General features: G+C 33.8%; 1 protein-coding gene across 3 annotated transcripts in view; it reads left to right on the top strand.

The window, feature by feature from the left end:
- Positions 1-24,523, top strand: part of LOC145243832 (uncharacterized) — a 30,683-nt gene extending 6,160 nt beyond the window's left edge. For 2 of the 3 annotated variants that reach the window (XM_080106856.1, XM_080106855.1), the window contains exon 3: positions 16,263-24,523. In XM_080106856.1, coding sequence (XP_079962982.1) covers positions 16,332-17,705 — 1,374 coding nt within the window. In that variant the 5' untranslated portion in view covers positions 16,263-16,331 and the 3' untranslated portion in view covers positions 17,706-24,523. The remainder of the gene's footprint in view (positions 1-16,262) is intronic. The other variant, XM_080106854.1, reaches the window with a different exon arrangement.
- The last annotated feature ends 911 nt before the right edge of the window (positions 24,524-25,434 follow it).

Here is a 25,434-nt window from a genome sequence, read left to right as displayed (position 1 = left end):
AAGAATTTGGATTTGAGCCTACTTTCCTTCAAAGACTTTTTTTTTTTACACCTCCAAAACACCTGGGCAACGCCGGAAACACCCCACTAGTCTATAAATATAAAAGCAAAAATGTGTGTGTGTATGTATGTATGTGTGTGCACTTTTTTTGTATGTCCACAAAAGGATTTTTTCAGGAGAGCGCTCGGTCGGCTCACTCGTTTTTAAAACTTTTTATATGCTGCCTAGATGATAATATGTATGACTTAATGGAGGTTGCGCGTGTATTTAATTTGCCCAACTTTCGATCGATCTCTCCCCAACGGTCGATCTCTCCCCAAGCAATATCGACCAGTGGCACTAACATCCCACATTACAAAAGTATTCGAAAAGGTCCTTCAAAAGTACTTGATGGAATTCCTCAACAACAACCACAGTCTGTTCAATCCAGGACAGCATGGATTCAGAACCGGAAGATCCTGCTTAAGTCAGCTTCTAATCCATCATGATAGGATCATTAATACTCTAGACAATGAATGTAATGTCGACGTGATATACCTAGACTTTGCAAAGGCGTTCGACAAAGTGGACTTTGCAGTAACCATCAAAAAGCTCCAACATCTTGGAATTGGAGGTAAATTGATCCTATGGATTAAATCATTCCTAACAGATCGCTACCAGACAGTTGTAGTAAATGGCTCTGCATCTCCCCCGACCAAAGTGCTATCTGGCGTTCCCCAAGGTTCAGTACTTAGTCCGCTGCTGTTCCTCGTACTAATCGGCGACATAGACGAAAAAGTCAAATCGTCTTTCGTCTCAAGTTTTGCCGACGACACCAGGATTGGCAGGAAAATAAAAGATTCTTCTGATGTACAAGATCTCCAAGATGATCTAGACACTATCTACCAATGGACGGATGACAACAATATGCAGTTTAACTCCTGGAAATTCGAGTGTATCAAATACAGTAGAAGGAAGGACCTGAGAGAAGCATCTAAGTACTCGACCCAAGACAGGAAGCTAATTAAAACCAAAAATACTGTGCACGATCTGGGAGTAACGTTGGATTCTGATGGTACATTCACCTCCCAGATCGACAAAGTTTGTTCAACTGCATGGAGCCTTTCCAGTTGGATTCTACGCACTTTCAAAACAAGACAAAAAAAACTAATGCTGACACTCTGGAATTCGCTGGTGTTGCCGCACATTGATTACTGTTGTCAGCTGTGGACTCCGGACAGAAAAGGTCATATTCAAGCATTAGAGGCCATCCAGAAGTCGTTTCTAAGAAAGATAACTGGTTATAGTCAATTGAATTATTGGCAACTGCTGGATATGTTGAATATCAAATCGATTCAACACAGGCAAGAAAGATATTCAATCATCTATACCTGGCGTATGATGGAGAACCAGGTGCCCAACGCTGGTATACAGCACCATATCTCAAAACGTGGCAGAAGGTGTGTGGTACCACCCCTAACCAGTGCCAGGGACAACTGGATCCGACGGCTCAGGGAATAGAGTTTAAATTCCCGGGGTCCTACACTCTTCAATTGCCTATCACGTAACATCAGAGAGATCACGAACTGCAAAACAGAATCGTTCAAGTCGGCGCTGGATACCTGGCTGAAGTCTGTACCAGACGAACCTCAGATCCCCGGTTATACCACTATGAGACGCAGTGAATCCAATAGCTTACGCCACATGCTTGTCTGTGTAAAGAGGGACAGCGAAATGGTGTAGCGGTCTATTGATTCGACGCCGCCTATACCGTCCCAACTGGAGGCCGCTTGCCGCAGTGACCTTGGAGGGCTCTGACAGCCGAAAGACATCACACAAATATCACTTTTAAATGCTCTTTTTTCCAGACTTTTAGATCGCCACATGTTTCTTTCGCTATTCAGTATAAAAAAAAGTGGTCTCCAGAAAGCAATGTAAACGTTTGGTCAATGTTGGCTTTTCACTGTCATATCAGACAATTGCTTTCATACTCCCCTAATAAACAGGGGAGCTGCTTTTTCTCCCCAAAGTTGGGTTTTCATCTCATTAAAGACTGTCCCGCAGAAAATGTTAACTGCTGAATAGCCATTGCTTACGTCGTCATAAATCTTAACTCCGCGACTTCTACTGACCTCATTAAGCGGGCACCTGTCAATCCTACCTAAATAAATTCAAACGTCTTTCACTTACTTTTTCTTGCTGGCCGAGCGGTTAACGTCTCATGTTTTTTCCCAACTTTACCTCAGAGCTTCGAGTTCGATCCTAACTACCTACCAAAACATTTTTTTTTATTTAAGAGCATACACACCTCCAAACCCCCAGGCAATGCCGAGTACCTCTGCTAGCCTATTATATAAAAAACAAAATGGGTGCACACGTTTTTGTATGCCCACGAAAAGCTTTTTTCACCGGGCTTCTCGACAAGGTTACTATTATGGAGAACTTTCCTTATACTTCCTAGATGTTAATATTTTCAATTTGCAAACGGACGTCATCTTTATCTTTATTTTGATCGACTTTTAAAAAATTCCTTCCATCCCATTCTTTCCGACGTTTGTTTGCCTTTTTTGTATGAAAGCAAAACTGATTGAAGCAAACAGCAGCGCCTGGCTTTCCTGCTAGGGACGTCCACTTTGATCAAAGTGGGGGAAACCCTTCATATCAGACAATTGCTATTCATTTGGATGCTGCCAGAGTTCCCCCTTTTAGTTTTCCCCAACCTCGTGGGGAAACAGATATGGCAGAAACTGGCCTACAGCCAGAGTTAAGTGCGTGATTTTTAACTTAAGCCAGACATTCATTTCTGTGCCTATTCATTTCTGCAAGTCAACTTTTTGATTGTCATCGCTAAATTTGAACGCTTTTCACTTCCTGTCACATCATAACGTAGCGGTAAGATGTGAGTTTTTCTTTCATCTTTTTTTCTGCCTTCACATCACGGGTTTGAGCCTGCCTGCCTACTACCACTTTTTTTTTCTTTGGCTCAGCACACACCTCCAAACACCTTGTGATCTCAACATATGTTTTAAAGGCATTATTTCGAAGGCTCATAATGTTGTAAGTGTGTTGTGGGCCAGACGACTAAAGTATTTCCTTTTTTTCCACCTCTTTTTCCTCCTAACGTTACAGGTTTGGTTAATTTTTTTTTTTTCATTGCACTCACACAGGTACTCACTGCTATTTTCATTTTTTTAGGGGTTGGTTAATTTTTTTTTGTTTGTTTCTTTGTGCTTGTGCTGGTATTCGCTCAATTGAAACATTTCTTTAGGGTTGGATTGCTCTACAGCCTTACTATACCACCTGGGAAACATGGGGCACCCCTGCTAGTATATTATTAAATGCAGAAATATTTTCATTAAAAATCTAGTTAGTATAATGCGTCTAAAATTAAGAAAAGCAGTTGTAACTCAGTATCGGTATTCCTATTTACTTACTTCCCCATGAGGACAGAGTTAGATATAAGGTCACTTTTTAATGTGGGGAAAATCCAGCTTATAGGATACATATCGGGAGGTCACCAATCCATAAAATGTGTTTTTAAAATTTTATAGTATCGATTTAAGGGGATGTATTTAAGCGGGGCCATTAACGATAAATTTGACTTACATCCCATAATAAAGAAATGAAAATAAACCCAGAAAAAGATGGCACTCAACAAAGAACACAAAATCATTGTGTTAACATGAAATAAACCTTGGATCCTATCCAAGGGGGAGAGATTAATAGTAGATGCACCAGCTGACATATAGCAACAATATTCCATGCATATGTGAATGGTGGCTTTGTAAAGGTATAGGATACTTTCAGGTGTAAGTTGTCTTCTAGCATGATAGAGGGAACTCACCTTCTTTGCAGCAACCTTCGCAATGTCCTTAATGTATTTCTTCCAATTTATATTGCATTGTCTTAACCAGATAGCGTTTAAAGACATATAACAAACATTTTTTTCTGTTGTTAAGGAAGATAAGTTTAATGTCTTTTGGGAGCAGAATAATAAAGAAAAAATACCCCCTTAACCGTATGACTAAACCTAAGTCTGGGTGGCAACTATCCCCTTCCTTCTCCCCTCTCAAAATTCATTGACCCTATCACTAATCCTAAGTCCAGGCCACAACAACTCTTCCCCCTAAATTGTGTTTATTTTTTTATTATTAATATGTCATCGTTTATCAAGTAACAAATGACACACAAGTATATGGGCTAATAAGATTTCAGTTGGTGATAAACAAAACCATGAGAGGATTTTAAAGAAGAAATAAAATGTTTTATATCACTATGGTATATATAAGTGTTAAGAACATATATTCTGATTCTTGGGGCATTTTGCAGTATAGACATCAAAACAAAAGTGGTTAAAATCAAACATATAACAATTAAATGTTATTAAATACAAGATAGTTGCTCATTTGTCTATCTGGATGAGTTTTTAGTGTTATAACTTATTTTTAAGTGTTTATTTATTCTGAAACACAAGTAGTGTTGAATCCTGAGATAAAACAAAAACAAAAATTAGACAGTCATCTGTGGAATTCAGAAAATTGCTTAATAATCGAAAATTAAATGAAATCGTACTAGAAACTCACTCAATAAATGTCACCATAATATTTGTTGGGTGTTTTTTTACCACTGTTTTATCACTTAGCCTTAGTAGAAACAGCAGAATCTCCTCATCCCCCCAAAAGAATTTGGTTATATCTAAGAAACTTAAAAATTTTTGGTTCAATATTAAGTAGGGTTGCACTTTATTTAAAACTATAAGGGATGCAATATAGCCCCCCCCCCTCAAAAAAAAAAAATCGATTTTACTTGCCTGAAGAAAAGAAAAAATTTTTTGTTAAAATCTGGAGAAGCTTATCTCCATTTAAACATATAGGGAAAATAACCTAGTCTCCTCACCACTCCAAAAATGTTTGTTTGTTTGTTTTTGTTTTACAGCATCAACCCTTTTCAGGTTATTTAATGCCGAATCCAGTGATTTTGAAGAACAATTTTTTAATAGAGTATATTTGTTTTTTGTTTTTTTAAGTCAGTTTCTATTTAACCCATAGTTGAGACCCTTACAGGTACTACCACTCCGGGTCAGAGTGGATCTGGGAGCAATGGCAATTAAAGGATGGCTCCACACTTCCTAAAGCCTGCAAGCTGGGGCCTCACCATTGGATATAGTTTAAGGTCATATCCAGGACCCCACTCCAAAAACAAAAGAAGATTTGATTCTTGTCCAGAAAGTTCTCTATATTAAAAAATATAAAGAAAATTCTATATGATGTACAAAATGAAAATATCATATTTTAAAAATTACGTAAATCAATTAAGTAACTTTATTTTTATAAGGAAAATCATTTTTAAGTCATTAATGGGAATTCGTAGGCATTACAACATAAATCTTACAAGTTTGAATTATTGCTGACTTCTTTCCATTTACCTTACCACTAATGCTAAGTCCAACTGACAATCCCTCCAGACTAAAAGTTCATTTTAGGGTGAGTTGTTTTTTTTTTCTTTACCTGAAAGTAACGGCCATGCCTAAAGAAAATTAAGCATTATTTTTTTTTGTTATTTATGATTGGCTAAATAAAAATGATGATAACAAATTCAGAGATAATACAATCAGTTTCCACACTTTTAAATTATACAGGTCGGTAGAAAATTAAATTTTCATGCATTTGTTTTCTGTTGCATATATTGTGATTTTTCAATTTCTCGGCTATTAACTAATCTGCATGATCTTTGGGGTGGATTCCAATAATGTGCATCACATTGATTGGTGGGAGGAGTTCCTTTTTACTTGCTTCCCCATGGGAAGGGTTAAACTCAAAGTCAGTTTTTAATGTGGGGAAAATCCAGCTCCCCCAAAAGGGGCATTCTGTATAGAAACAAAATTAAAAATTGCCTCAATTTAGAAGGATTTCTCCTCCACTGATCAAGGACAGAAAAGGTGATGTATAGTATCAAGACAGATACTACACTTTGTTCCTTGCCAAAAGGCCAAGGAATTGGTTGGAGGGGTTGTAGTTCAGGGTATGATGATTTTTTTCCACTCACATTCACCCCAAATAAAGCAGATTGCTACTGGGACATAAGGAGCTACTGTGAATTCGGGACTATGTTTACATTCGAGGTAGGGATTGGAGCAGCAGGATTATTCATGGATAATTCTTACAAATTTTACAAAAAATTTTTACAAAATATAGCAGAATAAATTACACAACAAATATGGCACAAGGCCAAGTTTGGTGAGGTGGGATGAGTGTTGTGCATCATCATTTTAGTCTATTCTCTTTAACTATTTTCAGTCACCACAATACCGTATTCGCACTATGTGCAATCCTACTTAATGTTATCCCCAGATTATGAGTTTTTTATTTTCAAAGAATATATAAACAATTTTAATTTCAGTAGTTGGGGGGGGGGCGTTTCTACTAAAAAAGTAGGCAATATATACAGCAAAATGGAATAAAACGCTAAGTGGTTTCAAATCAGTCTGGATAGAAATTTGATGCTCATTTTTTTCCAGGGTTTTTCCACCACTGAAAACAAGCCAGTCAGTTCCTAGATAGAGGGGTGAGGATTATTAACAGTGTAAAAAGAACTCGGCTTTGTGGGCAAGGGTGATGTCTTCCGAGATAGTTACTAGGTGGGGACAAAACAGAGATGGGGAGTGTGAACCTTGGAGGCTCTCTAATAAAACAGAATAAAATGGAGGGTGCAAAGCTCATTTAAACCACGAGTAAACAGATTTTGTTAACTGAATAGATTTTAGGTCAGCACACACGATCGGTGACAGGACTCTATGGATAAATTTATCTTTAGTTGATCTTTGACAACTAAATATTTTTGTTTACTAACCAAATAGAAAAGTTACTAGCCAAACCCACGTGAGTTTTGGAATATGACATCTTCGTTCTGTGACGATTATGTACATAATAATTTTTTTTTGTATATTTTTAATAAGTTTAATTCTAAATATACAAAAAATTTTATGTTGATACTTAAAGGTATAAATATTCTAATTTCTGCAGATGTTTTTTAAACCGCCTTCATTAAAAATAATAAACTTTTATTGTTTAAATAATTTAACTTTGTTCGTTTTATTAAAAAAAAAAGTTGAAAAGATATTTTTCACTCAGTAATGAGCTTTGGAAGATTGTCAATAAAAGCAATACAATCGCCAAAAGATAAGCGTTTCATTATTTCTAGTCGCCACTTTGAAAAATAACTCAAAAATACGACTGTTTCACTCGCAATGTAGAGCCCTGAGTGATACGTCTGTTTAAATTACACTTAAATTTCTGTATTTTAGTTCAGTCAAGGAAGCAGGATACGGGGAAGGAATTCCAAAATCTATCAGTTTGAGGAAAAGAAACTTTCAGAGTAGAAGGCTCTTCAACATCTGGTGATCTTTACACTGAAGGTGTGGGATTTTTGCTGCTTTCTGGATTATTTAAGGATATTTACATTGAAGGGGTACAAATGCTATGAGTTCGTCAGAGCACATTCCATTAAAGTATTTGTAAAATAAGCACAGGGATGTAATATTGTAGTGAGAGGATAAGTGTTGAAGCTTGGTTGACAGTGCCAGATTGGAGATCCTTTTTTTAGACCCTGTCTAAGAGGGAGAAACTAGTGGTTGATACATTGGCCCATATGCAATGACAATACCCCATGCATGGGTGAATGGTAGCTTGGTAGAGGAATAGGATGTGATGTCAGATGTGAGTATTTTTGTAGTGGTAAAGGTAAGCCACCTTCTTTGCAGCAACCTTAAAAACATCTTTATTGAAGTAAATTTTGACAATTTAAACTTTTTAAACTGGTATTTTAACCGTTTAAAGCATACCCGTCATTTCCAGGGAATCAGTAAGAACTCTTGTGCATTCCTCCTCCTCTTTCTCATCCTCATCATCATCATATTAACATATCTTTTCATGCATTGGACGGATTTAAAAAATATACTTCTACCGCAACCAATCTGTGGTTAGGTTTTTTGTTCATCCCTTTTTCCTCAGGTCTATTTTCCACTTCCTCCCATATTTTCATTGGTCTCCTCTGAATTGCACCTGCTACCTCAACTCTTTTGGGGAGTGCTTATCTCAGTTGCAATCTATGATTCCCCCTTGCCAAACTTTCATGAAAAACTCTCATCTTATTGAAACCACTATCTATAATATATATATAACAGAAGAGATGTTGCAAGCCTGTCTCTGTTTTGTTGCTATTTTCATGACAAGTGTTTCTCTGAGCTCCACTCTATGGTTCCCCTTGCCAAACTTTAATGAAAAACACTTATCTAGCTGAAACTATTATCAATAATTTCCCCCACTCTTTATTTGTGCCTAAACCTAAATGTAGATTCCATTAACGAAGCTTCTTTCTTAGAAGTGCACCCTTGTGGAATTCTCTTCCGTTTCTCTGCTTTCCAGCTGACTACAATTTGGTAGCCTTAAAATCCAGTAAGTTCTTCATGTGTCATCCCCTTAAGTAATATAATTTATCAAATTTCTACTACTAATGATTACTACAATATTGTCCCATTGACTACCATAAACATTTTCCGACCTCTGCACTTATTCCATCTACTTTTAATTCTTGCAATCACCTTTATTTTTTTTTGTTTTGTTTATTTTTATTCATATTAATTTCAAGCAAGGCAAATTGCCACTGAAATGTTAGAAGTTACTATGAATTAGGAACATACCTACAAAAACAGAATTCCAAAGTGTAGAAGTTTGAGGAAAAGAAACTTTCAGAGCAAAAGACATCAGGGAGCAATAAAGGCGTGGGATTTTGCTGCTTGTCAGTTTAGTTGGGGGTGTTAATGTTGAGAGGGCACCAGTGATATTTTTTTTTTACACAGTGATCACCACTTATCAAGGCCCGGAAGCCACTCAAGGATAAGGGTTATTGCAAGTACATTACGTTAGTGTGGAGATTTGATGAAGTGTTTAATTAAGGGGGGCGGTTCATTAGGAATTTGTTAACATTGGGCTTGAAGACATCCAAGTGAAAAGTGTGATAAAAAAATATGAGTTCATTCGTGCACACTCCATTAAAATGTTTACAAATCAAGTACAGAAATACAATATTGCATTGATAACACATAGGTTGAAGCTTGGGTTGACAGTGTGCGGCGTATTAGATTGGAGATTCTTTTTTGTACTCTGTTCAGTAGAGAAAAGCTAGTGGTTGATGCACCAGCCCAGATATGGCAATAGTATTTCATGCAAATAGTCGCTTTGTAGAAATATAGGATGCTGCCAGGTGTTAGGGTTTTTTTAGCACAGCAAAGGGAGCCCACCTTCTTTATAGCCGCCTTAGCAACATCTTTTATTGAAGTAAATTTCGACAATTTAAACTCTACTATAAACTGACTTTTAATCTCTTGAGGCATACCTGGTGTGTCAAGAGAATCAGTAAGGACTTTTCTTCTTTTTCTTGTAGTAGTAGTAGTAGTTGTAGTAGTATTTTTGTTGTTTCATTTTATCTCTGGTTGTTGTTATTGCTGATTTTATGCTGATCGACGGATCATAATAAAGCAACATAGGCTATCAGCATTTTCTTTTCTCAGGCCTCCAGTACTTTCTGTAAGATTCTGGCAGTTTCCAATAAAGCAGTCTTTTGAAGCACTCCAGCACTGCAATAGATCCCAATTTTCTCAATCTACTTGTCAAATCTTTTTATCACACTTTTCAAGTACAATTTCTGATTCCTTTAACTTCCACAATATTTTTATCTCCCTTTTCAAGCCTTGGTAGATTTCAACCTTCTCTATTTCTTTTTCCTCCACATTCACATCATACTAGTTAACTAAATCGTTACTTGCTTGCATAGATTCCCACTATATATATATAATGCGAGAAGTCATGTTTCATGTCTAATAATTTACTACTATTATCGAAAGGATATAAACGAGACAGCTTTCATTGAAATACAGTGTCAGTGGAACAGATTAGGCACAAGATAAGTGTTTTTTTAGATTACAAATCAAATAATGAGAAGTGGATTTGTGATGCTAAAACACCATCTGAAAAATAGAATATTCGGTTTTGCTGAATAGGGACATAATATTTTGTTTATTTATTAAAATACTTTGTAAAAAAAAAGAAAATACACCAAAAATACATACTTAGTATCTGTCTGCTTTTTATGGTGAATTTTTTCCTAAATTAAAATTCAATCTGGTGAAAAAAAAACACAATTGAGGTTTTGTTGAAAATATTTTGAATAAGATGTTTGTCAATTTGCATAAGTGAGTTTATAATAATTTATGTTGCTTTTTGCACATTTTACTTAAGAGGAGAGTTTCTATATAAACTCTCACAAAAAAACTTTCAACAGAAGGAACTCTCAAATATTGGAAGTTAATTTTAATTTTCAAAAAAAAAAAAAAAAAAGAATAGAAGAACACCTCACCTCTGACTTTCTTAAACAAGGAAAACACCTTCCAGAACAACTTTTTTTTGGAAATCACACAAAAAAACGAGTAGTATTTCTTTGTTTTACTTGGAATTGTAATATAAATTTGTTTGCATGTAATAATTCTTTTGTGTAACATTATGCATGTGAGTGCATGGAAAATATCAGCGGTAACGAAGGATGGCTGGCATGTAAGAAGATTGTCAGCAACAGCAGTAGCAGAAAAACATGCATATGCAAATTAGGAAGTGTGCGTGAGAAGAGGAACAAAAAAAAAGAGAAAAATACAACACATGCTTGAGAAGAGAAAGTAGATGTCAAAGAAAATGGGTGGGTAAACTCGAAGACATGAATGTGTAGCAGTGTCAGAAACCGACATTAAAAATGCATGAAAAAAATTGAATAATTCAACCTTCTATCTTTTCAAGCTTATAACTATTTGAAAAATGTAATTACACCCCTAATTTTTTATTTCAATTAAAGGAGCAAAAAACAAACTAAAAAAAAATAGCAGGTTTAATAGCAAATTATGCAATATTTGTGTTTTTAAATCAGCTTTCTTTAAAAATAATTTTAAGAAAATCAACAAATTTTAACTTACTTCGATAAATATATGTATATATAAATTCCAAAAAATCACTTACCTATAAAAAATACTATTCAATGGGTACGTCCATTCTTCATTGTTAAGAATTTATCCATATTTATATTTTAAATTCCATGTATTTTTTAAATAAAATTTTTTTTTTAAACAACTTTTTGAAAAAGCTGCCATTACATAAGCATTGTAACGTGTTAGCCAAATGCAGAAGCGGTGTTTGTTATTGTTTTGAAATATGGATGGACAGAATGACGTAAAAACCACACGTTCGTGTTAGCCATCTAGCCTTGTGCATGAAGAAATACGTGTCCCCATACTTGAAAACTAGTCACATTTTACTTATAAGTTTTTGCCTTAAAAAAAAGAAACAGTCGAGGATTTTTTTTTCTTCTTTTCTCAAAGAAATACATGAGTTTTTGATTTAATATATTTTATTACTTCTTTATGGAGTGAATTTTTTTTTTTAATATCTAAAAAAAAAAATTGAATGAAATAGAAATAATTGTCGTAATTTATCGAAACTTTCTGTGTATAATAATAAAATTGTAATGTGTCACTTAAAAAAAAAACAAAATTCAACGTGTTTTTTTTTTAAAAGGTTTTAAACTTTGGACTTTAGAGATAAATTTGCAAATAAGTATTTTTTTTAATTAGCTTATTTTATTTATTGATCTTTTATCTTCAATTTGTGATATATAAATTTAAGGTGAGAAAATTAATTATTTTCATTTTAATTGACATTTCCAAATGGGGTGGGGAGATTAAAAAACCCTTTGTCTAGAATATCATAATCGGTTTATTGGAAAGAGCATAACATTTCACATTGAACCTGAAAATATCGTAAAAATTTTACCAATAGAAAAATTTTGATAGATTTTTAAAGTGAAAAAATTGAAAAAAATTAACTCGTAAAATTCAATTGATTTCATTACGTAAACAAAATGGCTGCACGAAGGCGCGAAGGCACTTTGTAAACACTGTTTTTTTAAAAAATAATATTTCTATTATTTTTTAAACGACTTTAATAGTTTATTTTGGAAGTATATTCCATAAAGAAAATAAACTTTAAAAAGAGAAATTACGAGTTTTTTTTATATTTCATTCACAGTTTTGTGTTAGGGGTGTCAAAAATTCCCCAAAAATGAATGTCAGCTGCGACTGGTATGCAGTTGAAGGAAGGGGAAACGTGTGCCAGGTTAGATGACCTGTGGCAGCAAGAGACTTTTTAGTGGTGCCGAAAGTAACTGCAATAAAATCATTTTGTTGAAAAAGAGAAAATGCTGACCCAGATTTAGAATTTCAACATTATATTTATTTGGGATGCCGTGACCTTGCTTTTTATCACAAAAAGGTCAATATGAAGAAAAAAAGAAAGAAGAGGAAACGTTATAACGGAAAAATGCAATCGCAAAAGAGGGGCGTAAAAAAAAGAGACACAGTTGCAAATACAGAATTAAAACAAACCCAGTTGAGAGTGGAGAACTTTTTAATTTTTTTTTTTACATGGGGCTCACCACTTATCAAGGCCCGAAGGCCACTCAGGGATAAGGGTTATTGCGTGTACAGTAATCAATGAGATAGTATTGTAATAATCATTAGTATTGGGGTTTTGATAGAGTGTCTTACTTAAGGGGGCGGTTTGTCAGAAGTTTGTTTATGTTGGACTTGAAGACATCCAAGTTGTAGTCAGGTGGGAAACAGGCAAGCGGCAGAGAGTTCCACTGGCATGCAGTTTTAAGAAAGAAGCTTTGCTCATAGAATCTACATTTGGATTTAGGCACAGATAGAGAGTGGGGAAAATTATTGACAGTAGTTTCAGCCAGACGGGTGTTTTTCGTGAAAGATTGGTGAGGGGGACGAGGGATTGGAGCTCAGACGAGCACCTGCCATGGAAATAACGATAAAACAAAGACAGGCTCACAACGTCTCTTTTGTGGGAGAGAGGTTGCAGGGAAGAGAAAAAGGGCATCCCCCACTAAACCACAAAGTATATTTTGTACTCTGTCAAGGCAGAATAGACTGTTTTTAGCAGCTCCTGCCCAGATGTGGCAGCAGTACTCCATCATTGGACGTACTTGGCTTTTATATAGATAGAGAATTGCATCAGTAGTGAGATATCTTCTGGAGCGGTAGAAGGATCCCACCATTTTCCTAGCGTCCCTGGCAACAGATTTGATGTACGTGTTCCATTTCAGATCAGGAGTAAAGGTCACACCATTCGGTGATTACATTTGTTCCCTTTTTTTCTTTTTGTCTGCTCACTTTCGAATTCTCTTCTGTTCTTGTCAGTCATATTTTCTTATTTTGTGGGGACAGTAGTTTCAATGTTGTTTTAGTCTTAAATGTTCTAGTTTTACCGGTCGGTTATGCATTATTATCAGTCATATTGTTCCATACTCGTTTTAATGTAGCAAATAGCTGGTTTTGTTTCAGAAAGAAATTTGGAATAAACCATTTTGTTTTAAATATATTTTTATAAATTTGTGTTTAGACTGTTTAAGTCGTATCTCTAGTTTTATTGTTATGAATTACTAAAGTTTAAAATTTGAAAAAACTTAGCTGAGGTTTTGTAAGACTGGAATAAATGTTGAAACAATTATAATGTGTGTAAAAGTAAAAATATGTACTAAAGTAAGTACTAAAAGAGTAAGTACTAAAAAAAATTAGAAATAAGTCTGACTTTATTTCTATAAATAGTAATAATTTTGTTCTAAGTTGATGGGTCGTTTATAACTGACTATTAATTCTGCTATTGTGAACAATGATTATTAAATAAGACAGTGTATTTTTTTACTTTACTTTTTTTTCGTTGAATAAGAAACTTGAATAGAAAAAACACTCATTTTTAGCATGGGCTATGCTAAGCAACTTATAAATAATTTTGGTTTTATTTGTGAGGTTTTTCACCATGTCTGGTGCTTTTGTTTGTCAGTATTGTGGATTCCGATAAATACAGACCACTAAAATATTAAAATGTTATATAGTTTTAATTTTGAAATAAAAGCAAGGCTGCATGATGGTCAGGTAGGGCACTTGACATAAATGAAAATTATTCTTTGTAACTGAAATTCTTTATTTTCAGTTAGAAAGAATAATTTCCATTCATATCAAGTGTCCTATCTGAACATCAGACAGTCTTGCTTTTATTTCTAAATTAAAACTAATTAACATTTTAATATTTTAGTGTTCTGATGATAAAGCACAGCACGTTGTATTATCACTGAGGTAGAAAGATAAACCTGTGTGTGCTTACAGTTTTTGGTTATAGAGATGGAAGATGAAAATAGTGACTTTTTTGTCAGTAGACCATCCAAAAGTGTTCAACAGAATTCAGATAATGAATCAAATTTCCAGGGTATGCAATGTAACCTAGCCATTAGAAGTTAATGACTGGACTTTGGTGGGTTGAGTTATGAACAAAGAAGCTTAGAGGACAGCGGAAATTAGAGAGTAGTGAGTGAATAAACAGTGCTTGAATTAGATTTGCCGATGCTTAATGATACAGTTAAATTGTATTATGACACAAAAAATAGGAAAATGCAATAATTCTTTTATAATGTTGATATCCAATTAAGTCGGGGGCACCGATAATTCCTCTGGCCCATCGGGTCAGGTGTCGACCATAATTGTCTTGAATAATCTTGTCAAAAGTGACAAGACTTGGGGAACAAAATAGGCCAAAATTGTTTTAAATAATCTCGCCAAACAGGGGCTGAGCCGTTAAGAGACAAAAAGGAGCCATGGACTAGACAAAGGGTTAGATTAACTAGTGTTCTCTCAAATAATCTCGTTAAAAGTAACTGAGCAATAAAGAGATAAAAGAGTTAGAGGACTAGGAACAACGTTATAGCTAATTTAGTCAAGGGTTTCAAAGAAGAAGTTTTAACCAAAAGAAAACTATTTGGGCATTTAATGTAAATATCTATAAATGAGCAAGGACAGCTATAAATCTTATGACTGATAGAATATTGAAAAGAAATTGAGGACAGAGAGAACAAGAAAAAAGCTGCTCGAAAAAACTCACATGAAAAATATATACTTATAAATGTATCTTGAAACATAATTAATATTATAACATGTGTTATGAGGACGGTCAAACTCTGATTTGGTCCTTTAATGGTTTGACTGGCTTTGTAAAATATTACTACATTCGAACATGAACAACCAAGCTGAAACATTTCAACACTGATTCAGTGAAATTTCTGAAAAAACATACATTCTTGCTATTTAAACAATTCACTGCGTTTTTCCCCTTTCAACAAATTAAAACGTTGCCTTTAAATATTTGGAAAAATATGCTGGTATTCCTTTATTTTTACAAGTGAATAAAAGAAAGAATAAATAAGGAAAGGAACTTTTAACAAGAAAAAGTGTAAAATGAAAATGTTACACAGAATATACACTAACATATTTTTATTTGGATTTTATTATTCATGTTTTATTCGTGTGAAATTTTGAGTTTTATTGTTTTCTTTTATTGCCTCGGGCAGGTTTAATTAAATTCTTGTAAAGAATTTATTTGGAAGAGAAGATGTGTAACATAGTGTGTGTGAATACGTAGAAAGTATCAGCAGCAGCAAAGAATGGTCAGTATGCGAGGATATTAGCAGCAGTTGTTGCAGAAAAAACGTGCATATGAAAATTAGGAAGTGTGTGCAGGGAGGAAAAAAAAGAGAAAAAATGCAACACATGCTTGAGGGGAGAAAGAAAGTAGACGCCAAAGAAAATGGACTGGTAAACTCAAAGACAAGAATGCGCCGGCTATAACTGGCTGTAACCGGCATGCGGTCAGAGGAAAGAGAAACATGTGCCAGGTTAGATGACCCATGGCTGCAGGAGACTTCTTTTAAGTGGTGGCAAAATTAACTACAATAAAATCATTTTCTTGAAAAAGAAAAAAATGCCAACTGGGATTTTTATTTATTTCCCTTCTTTGTTTGTATTTAACAGCAACATTACATTTGTTTGGTCTGTCACTACGTTTATCCAAAAAAAGATGATTGTTCTTATTTTTGCCTTTAGTGTACAAGTTAGAAATAACCTTCCAAGTAATTTCTTACAGTTTATTATCTGTATGTTTACAGGATGTCAGGTCACCAAGAAGAAACCCCAAATCATCTCTTTCATTTTTATTATTTTCTGGGATCTTTAATTAATTTAAGATATGTAATAAATATTAAACAGAACAGATCTCATTGAAATACAGTGTTGCTTTAAGTAATTTCTTTTTAAATTGTATTTTAAATAAAATTAATTTTCTTTACAGATCATATCCCTAGTTATTGTTCTGCATTTGGATCCTTTTTACTTCATGAAATAAAGTAAAACAGACAGTATGGAAAACAATCCCAGAAACAAATATCATTGCGAAACTTGTGGATGCAAATTCTTTAATACAGCAGCTTTAAAAAGACATTTGAAAACACATAAAGAAGAGAAAGCACATTATTGTGAAACATGTAAGACTTCGTTTACATCAAAGTCAAACTTTAAACAACATATGCAAACACATGATGGGGAGAAAGCCTTTTCTTGTGAACTATGTAAATCTTCTTTTTCTGTCAAGTCACACCTTGTTGCACATATGCGAACACATGCAAATGGGGATAAAGCGTATCCATGTGGAATTTGTGGATATTCGTTTCCAGAAAAATCCAAGTTAACACAACATATGCACATTCACAATAAAGAGAGGCCATTTACATGTGAGGTTTGTGGGTTTTCCTTTTCGTGCAAATCAAGTTTTAACCGGCATGTGCAAACGCATTCTGGGAAAAAACCGTACTCATGTGAAGTTTGCCGGTCGACCTTCTCACAAATGTCATATTTAGTTGTTCATATGAGAACTCACACTGGAGAAAAACCATATCGTTGTGATTTGTGCCAGTCATCATTTTCCGTCAAGTCAAGCTTGAACCAACACTGGAGAACCCACACTGGGGAAAAGCCGCATTCGTGTGACGTTTGTCACAATAGATTTTCACAGAAATCAAAGTTGACACGGCACATGCGAACACACACTGGAGAGAAACCATATTCATGTGAAATTTGCCATGCTTCATTTTCAGAGAAATCTAAATTAAATCGACATCTAGAAAGACATGATCGAGCAAAGTCATACACATGTGAAACTTGTGGTATCTCATTTCCTAAAAAGGATTACCTTGTCCCACATATGCGCATACACTCCGAAGAAAAACGATATTCATGTAACGTGTGTGACTCTTCATTTTCATTGAAAGCTAATTTTGTTGAACACATGAAAGTACATGCGGAACCGAAACCATATTCTTGTAATTTGTGCAGCTCTTCTTTTTCAATCAAGTCAAGTTTAAACCGACACATGCAATCACACAGTGGCAAGAAGCCGTATTCGTGTGACATTTGTAAGTCAACGTTTTCACTCAAATCGTATTTGGTCATCCATACACGCTCACATACTGGTGAGAAACCCTATACATGTCACACATGTAAATCTAGTTTTTCTGTCAAGTCAAGTTTGAATCAACATCTGCGTACTCATAGCGGAGAGAGGCCCCATGCCTGTGAATTATGCGGTTCATGCTTTTCAGAAAATTCAAAGTTGACACGCCACATGAGAATACACACGGGTGAAAAGCCATATTCATGTGAAGCATGTCAGGCTGCTTTCTCAGAGAAATCAAAATTAAATAGACACATCAAAACAAAACATGGCAAGAAAATGTAATTTAATTTTTTAGTCAAACATTTAATATCATGATAACAAATATTTGGTTTGATATTTTGAAAGTATATCACATGTAGAAAGCCAGCACAAAAATTTTATTTGTCAATGTTTTTTTTTTACTCTTGATGAAACATTCAAATTTGATTTCACATTTTGAAAGGATAGTACATTGTCACTTTATAAGGTCTATAAATTTTATTTCATTTCAAAAATTAACTTCATTCATCAAAACAAAACATAGCAAGGAAATGTAATTTAACTTTTTAGTCTAACATTTAAATTCATTATATATTATATATTATTTTTTTTGGAATCCTTTGAGATGAGTAATTTTTTATTACGGGCTCGTGGCGCAGTGGATAGAGGCATGAAGTCTCTATGGTTACAGGTGAGCATTGTCTGAAGATAATAGTTTCAATCCTACTCAAAGCAGGCTACACCATTAATTGGCCAAAACATGGTGAGACAACAACAACTATGGAAGGCAGTAATTACTGGGTATACAGTTATGAGACTCAGCATTCCTATCCCGTTGCAGTTAATCACCTGAAGAAGGCCAGAGGATGAGTTGGCTGAAGTGTGGTGAGAAAACAACACTAATGAAGATGAGAATAATAGTCTGCAAACAAGAATAAAGGCATTTAAATTCATGATTACAAATATTTTAGTTGATATTTTGAAAGTATGTCACATGTAAAAGCAGCACAAAAATTTTATTTGTTGATATTTTTTCATTTTTGATGATTCAAATTTGATTTAATATTTTGAATGGATAGCACATTACTACATTAACATGCATCAAGATAATCAAGATCGGTCATAAAATCCTCTTTTCTATAAATTTTCTTTGATTTATGACATTGGATATTGTGATACTCCCTTCAAAGTATCACTATTGAGTGTTCGGTCAAAGTTCCAGATCATCTCTGATTACTTTTTTTTTTTCAGATCTTATGTTTATGCCATCTATCTGGAGCCAATATCTTCGTATACAAATCGATCCTTCCATCATAGTAGATTATCTGTCCACTCTAATAATTAAAGATTTATGACAATGAATTTTTAAACATTTTTAATAGTTTTTTAAGGATTGAGATTTTGATATCAAATATCATTTTCATCTATTGTAGATTAGATTTCTGTAAAGTCAAGTAAGAGCCAACACCAATTTGAGATAAACTGTACAATTGTGAAGTTCTTTTTCATTTTTGATGAAACATTCAAATACACATTCAAAGTTTTGATATAAAATTTTCTTTAATTTCAAACATTAACTTGACATCAAGATGATCAAGATAAATTATAAAGTCCTCTTGTTAATAAATTGTCTTTAATTCAAAATATTTGACATTTTGGTGGTAATTTTCAAAGCATCTCTCCAAATTGTTTGATCCAAGTTCCTGATCATTCTTAATAAATTTCTCTTATATTCGTGCATCCTTCCCCATGTACCAAAAGGCACTGTCTTCAAAGTTGATCTCCCAACCACAACAGATTATATATCCAAACAAAGTTTTACTCTATTTATCCTAAAACAAGTGCTTATATTTTAATTTTTCACAGCAAGTTACCTTGATATCAAATGTAATTTTCAGATTGAATTTAAAATGTGATAAAAATCACAATGTGGTCATTTGCTTTTACACTTTAATATTAGAAAACAAATATGGATTTTATTTGGAAATTAGTTGTTATTTTTTTCCATTTGTGTTTTACAGCAATGTAATTGAGTTTGAGATTATATCAGAGATTCCTGAATAGTGTTTACATCATTTATAAATTGACAGTAGATACTCAAATAAAGTACTAAATTTCATCAAAGGTTGTAGCATACCATCTCTTTTATTTGCAGTAGATGTAAGATTGTTATTGTTTGATTTAATATTTTGAAAGGATATCACATTGCTACATTAACATGGCATCAAAATAATCAAGACTAATTATAAAGTCCTGTTTTCTATAAATTTACTTTAAGTTATAACATTGGACACTGTTGTTATAATTAAGACAAGCGTATGGTAGCAAGAAAAACGTGAACACGGAGATTGTGTATATACATATATATGCATATATTTATTCTCGACAAACGAGATGTTAGAAGAAAAAAAAAAAAAAAGAAAGGATCGTTAGTATTTACTCGAAGTTGACTGGGACGATGATAAGGTATCGGCCGTGGCGTCGTTGGTGAGAAGAGAGAGGTGGTTGAATGTTTGACTCGTGCGTCGGTGAAGTAGCAGTCGTGGCGACGGTGGAGACGACGATTAAGACGGCGTCAGAGACGAAGACGGCGGAGGCAGCAACGAACGCGAAGCGTGATGTATTTGACTGGTCGGTCTGTCTAAACTGCCGATTTGAACATGCTGCCCCTTTTTTGTATCGAGGCGCGATGAAAAAGTGGCTCGAGAAAGCCTGTGTTTAATTTAGGCAGGAGGCATTGTTATTGGCCGAAAAATATAAATGTTATTTTGCCAATGCCTGCGAAATTGCGCGTAAATCGCCTGAGATTTGTATTTCTGTTTTATAACACTGTGATGGCTTGTTTCAAATGATCGCTCCAGAGTGTTTGGCCTAAGTTTCAGATCATCTCTGATTACTTCTTCTTTTCAGATCTTTTGTTGGTGCCATCTATCTGGAACCAATAAATAGATGGATCCTTCCAATCTAATAAGTAAAACAGTGAATATTTTTAATTTTTAGTCGTTGTCCTGAGGGCTGAGATTTTGATATCAAATGTAATTGTCAGATTGAATTTAAAATGTGATAAAAATCACGATGTGGTCATTTGTTTTTAAACTTTAATATTAGAAAATAAATATGAATTTTATTCTGAAATCAATTTTTTTTTCCATTTGTGTTTTAAAGCAATATAATGGCGTTTGAGATCATATCAGAATTCATTAATAGTTTTTACATTATTTATAGGTTGAAAGTAGATACTTAAATAAAGTATTAAATTTGGTTAAAAGCTGTGGTATAATCATTTCTTTTATTTGCAATAGATGTTGTAAGATTGTTACTGTTTGGATAAATTATAATTACCACACAATGGTTCAATCTCACTAGCATTTAATGTTTAAGGGATGTAAGAGGTTGATTCTACCTATCATTATTTGTTATTCAAATTTTTATGACACATTATGTTCCATATAATGATTCCAATTGATCTCATTGTTTATTGGTCATTTCTTTGTGTGTGTTTAATTATTTCTAGATGATGTTGACTGAAAAAAAGTAATGATTTCTAACAGGTAAATTTTTGATTCAGACTAGCCAGCATTATTCTACCATGTTATTTGCAATAGATTAATCTACTTCACTAGAAATATATTTTTTATACTAAATCCATTCCGATTCTAGAAAAAAAAAAAAACTCAAGTGCTGATATTTGTAATTTTTTGGGCTCTGATATTTTGATATCAAATATCATTTTTAGATTGAATTTGAAATATGGTAACGAACACATTTGTTCGTACTCGTTAATATTAGAAAATAAATATGAATTTAATTAAGAAATTAGTTGTTATTTTTCTGTCTTTGTTTTTACAACAATATCATACGGTCTGGGTTCGCATCAGAAGTTTATGAACAGCGCATAAAACGTTTTCTTTTTATTTATAACTTGAAAATAGATACTTATAGAGAGTAATGAATTTAATTAAAGATAGTAAAATGGAATTCAGGAATGATATTATACTTCATCTTTCCTGTCTTTAATCTTTGAAGCAGAAATTCTAATCTTTTTCAGTTTCCATCAAACATTCATGAACAGCTAATAAAATTATTTTTCAGAATTTTTGAAATGAAGATTGATAATTTATATAATTTAAATTATTTGGACTACTTTTGTCATGTTAGATGTCTTTCTCATAACATTTCAGACAATGTAACCTGTGACCATATTCAGGTGTATCTTGTTAAACATGAGGATCTATAGAATTTCAAGTGGAACTCTTCAATTCGAGGATATAAGAATGTGTGTACAAGATAAAGAAAGATGATATGCAAGACATTCAGTCCTCTCCTTTGAAATTTTGCCTCCTGCATTCCCTCGCCAAAGCACAGGAGGTGGGAGGTCCTTGAACTTATGTTTTTGAGGTTTTTTTGTACTGTGGCCAGCTTGAAAATTCTGTCAAAACTGATTTTATTGATTAGGTCTTATAGGAGTTTCTAAGTTCACACTGGCTTATTACTTTCACATAGATGTGTTACTTTTGAGGTTTTAATCAATTTTCATTGGTTGAAAATACTGTTGTATACTTAGGGAGAGGTGTATAACAAGTGTATACATGTCTCTTGTGTATATATATATATATATATATATATATATATATATGCGAGTCTTTATATGTGCATTGTCTTTAATGAGTCTATTAATTTAAACATTAAACTTCTGTTATGTGATTCGTCTAATGTATTTCTATTGGGTGATGATGTGTGTATATATATTATTAACAGTTTGTAGACATCGTTGTCAGTTAAAACACCAGCAAAAACATACCTCAAATTTTCCTTCCATGCGTCCCTTCCATACATCCTGAAATTAAAGGTGTTTTTCTCCAAAAGGGAAAACACTCATGCATGAATTATATTTTAATATAATCATTTATTCCTTCCTGGATTCCTTTTCAGAGTTGGCATACTTTGTATAAGATTACATTTTTTTAAGTCGCCCCCATCTGACTTCCACGGGCATCTGTCCAAAAACCCTGCTACTCTGCTAACATGTTGTATATCAAACTAATCTCTCGTAACTAAAACTGTACATCTCAAAATCTATCTTTTCCATTACATCATCATTACACGTAGCCTAAAGATCCTTGCTGAGTTTTTGTCGCATATCTTTGTTTATATTATGGTTAGCTTAAATTCAATCTATCAAATTAACATTTTTGTGCTAGATATAAAACTAACATTCCTTTCAATTAAAACAATTTTAACGTAAATAATTTTATCTGTAAATATTTATTTTGCTATGATAACATTCTTTCTGACTTTCTATTTTTATAAATATTATAACTATAATAATAATTGTTGATAAGCACCGGCATTGCCCAGCCAATATTTAACAATACTTTAAGTTAACATATCCCTATAAAAACTTATTGCTTTTGGAAGGAATAAAGAAGACGAATCAAAACAAAGCAAAAAAAAAAAAAAAAGGAGGGTAAGTTATTCAAGTTGTTTGCATTTTAGTGTTTGTATAAATCACATTTCGGTCTTCTACAACATGCAAGAACTAGAATTGACCAGAGATCAATAGTGCTTGACTTTGCCTTCACCTGTTATCCTAGTTCTGTTTCTTCTGTATATTTTTCACCACTTGGCAAGAGTGATCATGCAATTCTGAGCATTAATCTAATTAAAGTGAGCTCTGATGAATTAGTTTGGCATAGTCTCACTGAGTATCAGACTGTTAAAACAATGTAGGCAGAAATAAGGAAAATTCTGTTGTATGTTATGGATATGTCCATATCTCTGAAGATGACAAAACACAAGAAACACAAACCAGTGATTACTAGGAAGATTCTTCATGAATGAAAATTGAAAAATGCTGCATGGAACATTAGCAAGAGATTATATCTGAGGCGTCCCACAAAGTCTACAATAAACGGTGCTGTATTTGACACATTTGGTGGAAGAATGATGTAAGTGCCACTTGATACTTTTTACAAAAAAAATGAGTTAAATGCTTGGAGCATAATGATTTTGCTCATTGTAATTTCCTATTTTACAGAATGATTTGAATATTAATCTAATCTTTGCCGGACTATCTATTTTTACGAAACATTTTTTTCTTGCCAGAACATACTTCTCCAAGCCTGTGCTTTCCTACAATGCATTTTGAAGAACTGACATATTATTCTCTACTATTTTGCTTCCGTTTTGCTGTCCATCATTCTTACTGGTCAACATTTCTTGTTCTCTTTCTTCCAGGCATATTTGAAGGGGCTTACAAAATTAAATTTTTTTGATGTTCTACTTTAATGAAAAACAATGACGTTAGTGCTTGTTGAATTGCAAGTCTGTAAAAATCAAAACAATTAGAACATAATTTAAAGAAAATTTATGGTCTTAAGTATTCACATTTCGCCAGACGTATATCAAATATTCAAATACTTATTTTCAAACACTTATTTTCACATAAATATTTCAGAAATTATTTTTTGTGATTAGATTCTCCTTGATATTTTATGCGTTTTACGACAAAAAGCTCAAATTTTCAACTTTTGGCACTTATGTTGTTCTTCCACCGGCCACGTTATTTATCTTAAGCTAAATACTAGAAAAATATCTTGCTAAGAAGAACTTGTATTTTGATTTTGTGGATCTGAAGAAAGCTTTCGACATAGTGTCAAGAGATGCTCTCTGGCTAGCATGAGCAAACGAGTGGTTAATGAAGGTTGTTACTCAATGTGACAGCTCTAATATTAAAGTAGGAGCACATTAAGGTTAGGGTTACTAAGTCTTATTTTCCATTTGTCTTAGAAACATTGTCCAGAGAGTTTCGTATGGGTTGTCCAGAAGAGATGCTGTATGCTAATGATATAGTACTTGCCTGTAAATCAGTGGAAGACCTGATCTTTAAGTTAAATCTTTTTTATGGAAATCCTTCCAGCAAGGTATGAAACCACTTGATGTAAGGAGCTAACAAGAATGAAAGATGATTATTGTAAAATTGGAATGATATATCAAACTATAGAGTTTTATTGTATTTTTTAATATTGAAAAAATTTTTAAATCCAGATGAAATAACTGCAATCTATGATTTTGAAAAATCCGCCATTTCAAAATAAAAAATTGGTGAACCACTAATATCTATTGCTTTTTTGTAAAAAAAAAAAAAAAAAAAAAAAAAAAAAAAAAAAAAAATAGTTCCAACAGATCCTATCTATATATATATTTTTTTACATGGAAGTCACCACTTATCAAGGCCCAGAGGCCACTCGGGGATAAGGGTTATTGCATGTACAGTAATCAATGGCATAAGATCGTAGTAATCGTTAGTAATGGAGATCTGATAAAGTGTCTTACTTAAGGGGTCGTTCATCAGGAACTTGTTTATGTTGAACTTGAAGACATTCAAGTTGTAGTCAGGTGGGAAACAGGCAAACGGAAGAGAGTTCCACAGGTGTGCACTTCTAAGAAAGAAGCTTTGTTCATGGAATCTAGGTTTTGATTTAGGCACAGGTAAAGAGTGGGGAAAATTACTGACAGTGGTTTCAGCTAGACAGGTGTTTTTCGTGAAAGATTGGTGAGAGAGGACCAGAGATTGGAGCTCAGATGAGCACTTCCATGGAAATAATGATAAAACAAAGACAGGCTCGCAACGTCTCTTCTGTGGGAGAGAGGTTGCAGGGAAGAGGAAAGGGTATCCCCCACTGGACTACGAAGTCTATTTTGTACTCTGTCAAGGCAGGATAGGCTGTTTTTAGCAGCTCCTGCCCAGATATGGCAGCAGTACTCCATCCTTAGACGTACTTGGCTTTTATATAGATAGAGAATTGCATCAGCAGTGAGATATCTACTGGAGTGGTAGAAGGATCTCACCATTTTTCCAGCAAGCTTGGCAACAGATTTGATGTATGTGTTCATTTCAGATCAGGAGTAAAGGTCAATCCCAGGAACTTGTCAAAACATAGAGCCTCCCCAAGACAAGAGCCATCCATTTCAATTGATGCCAGATGGGGATCAGAGCGTTGATGATATAAAGATAGAAGCTTGGTTTTAG

This window comes from Euprymna scolopes, chromosome 22 (assembly GCF_053919585.1).
Source record: "Euprymna scolopes isolate OS-2025 chromosome 22, ASM5391958v1, whole genome shotgun sequence".
Lineage (NCBI taxonomy): Eukaryota > Metazoa > Mollusca > Cephalopoda > Sepiida > Sepiolidae > Euprymna > Euprymna scolopes.
The sequence above is the reverse complement of the archived record's forward strand: the minus strand, read 5'-3'. Positions and strand labels throughout refer to the sequence as shown.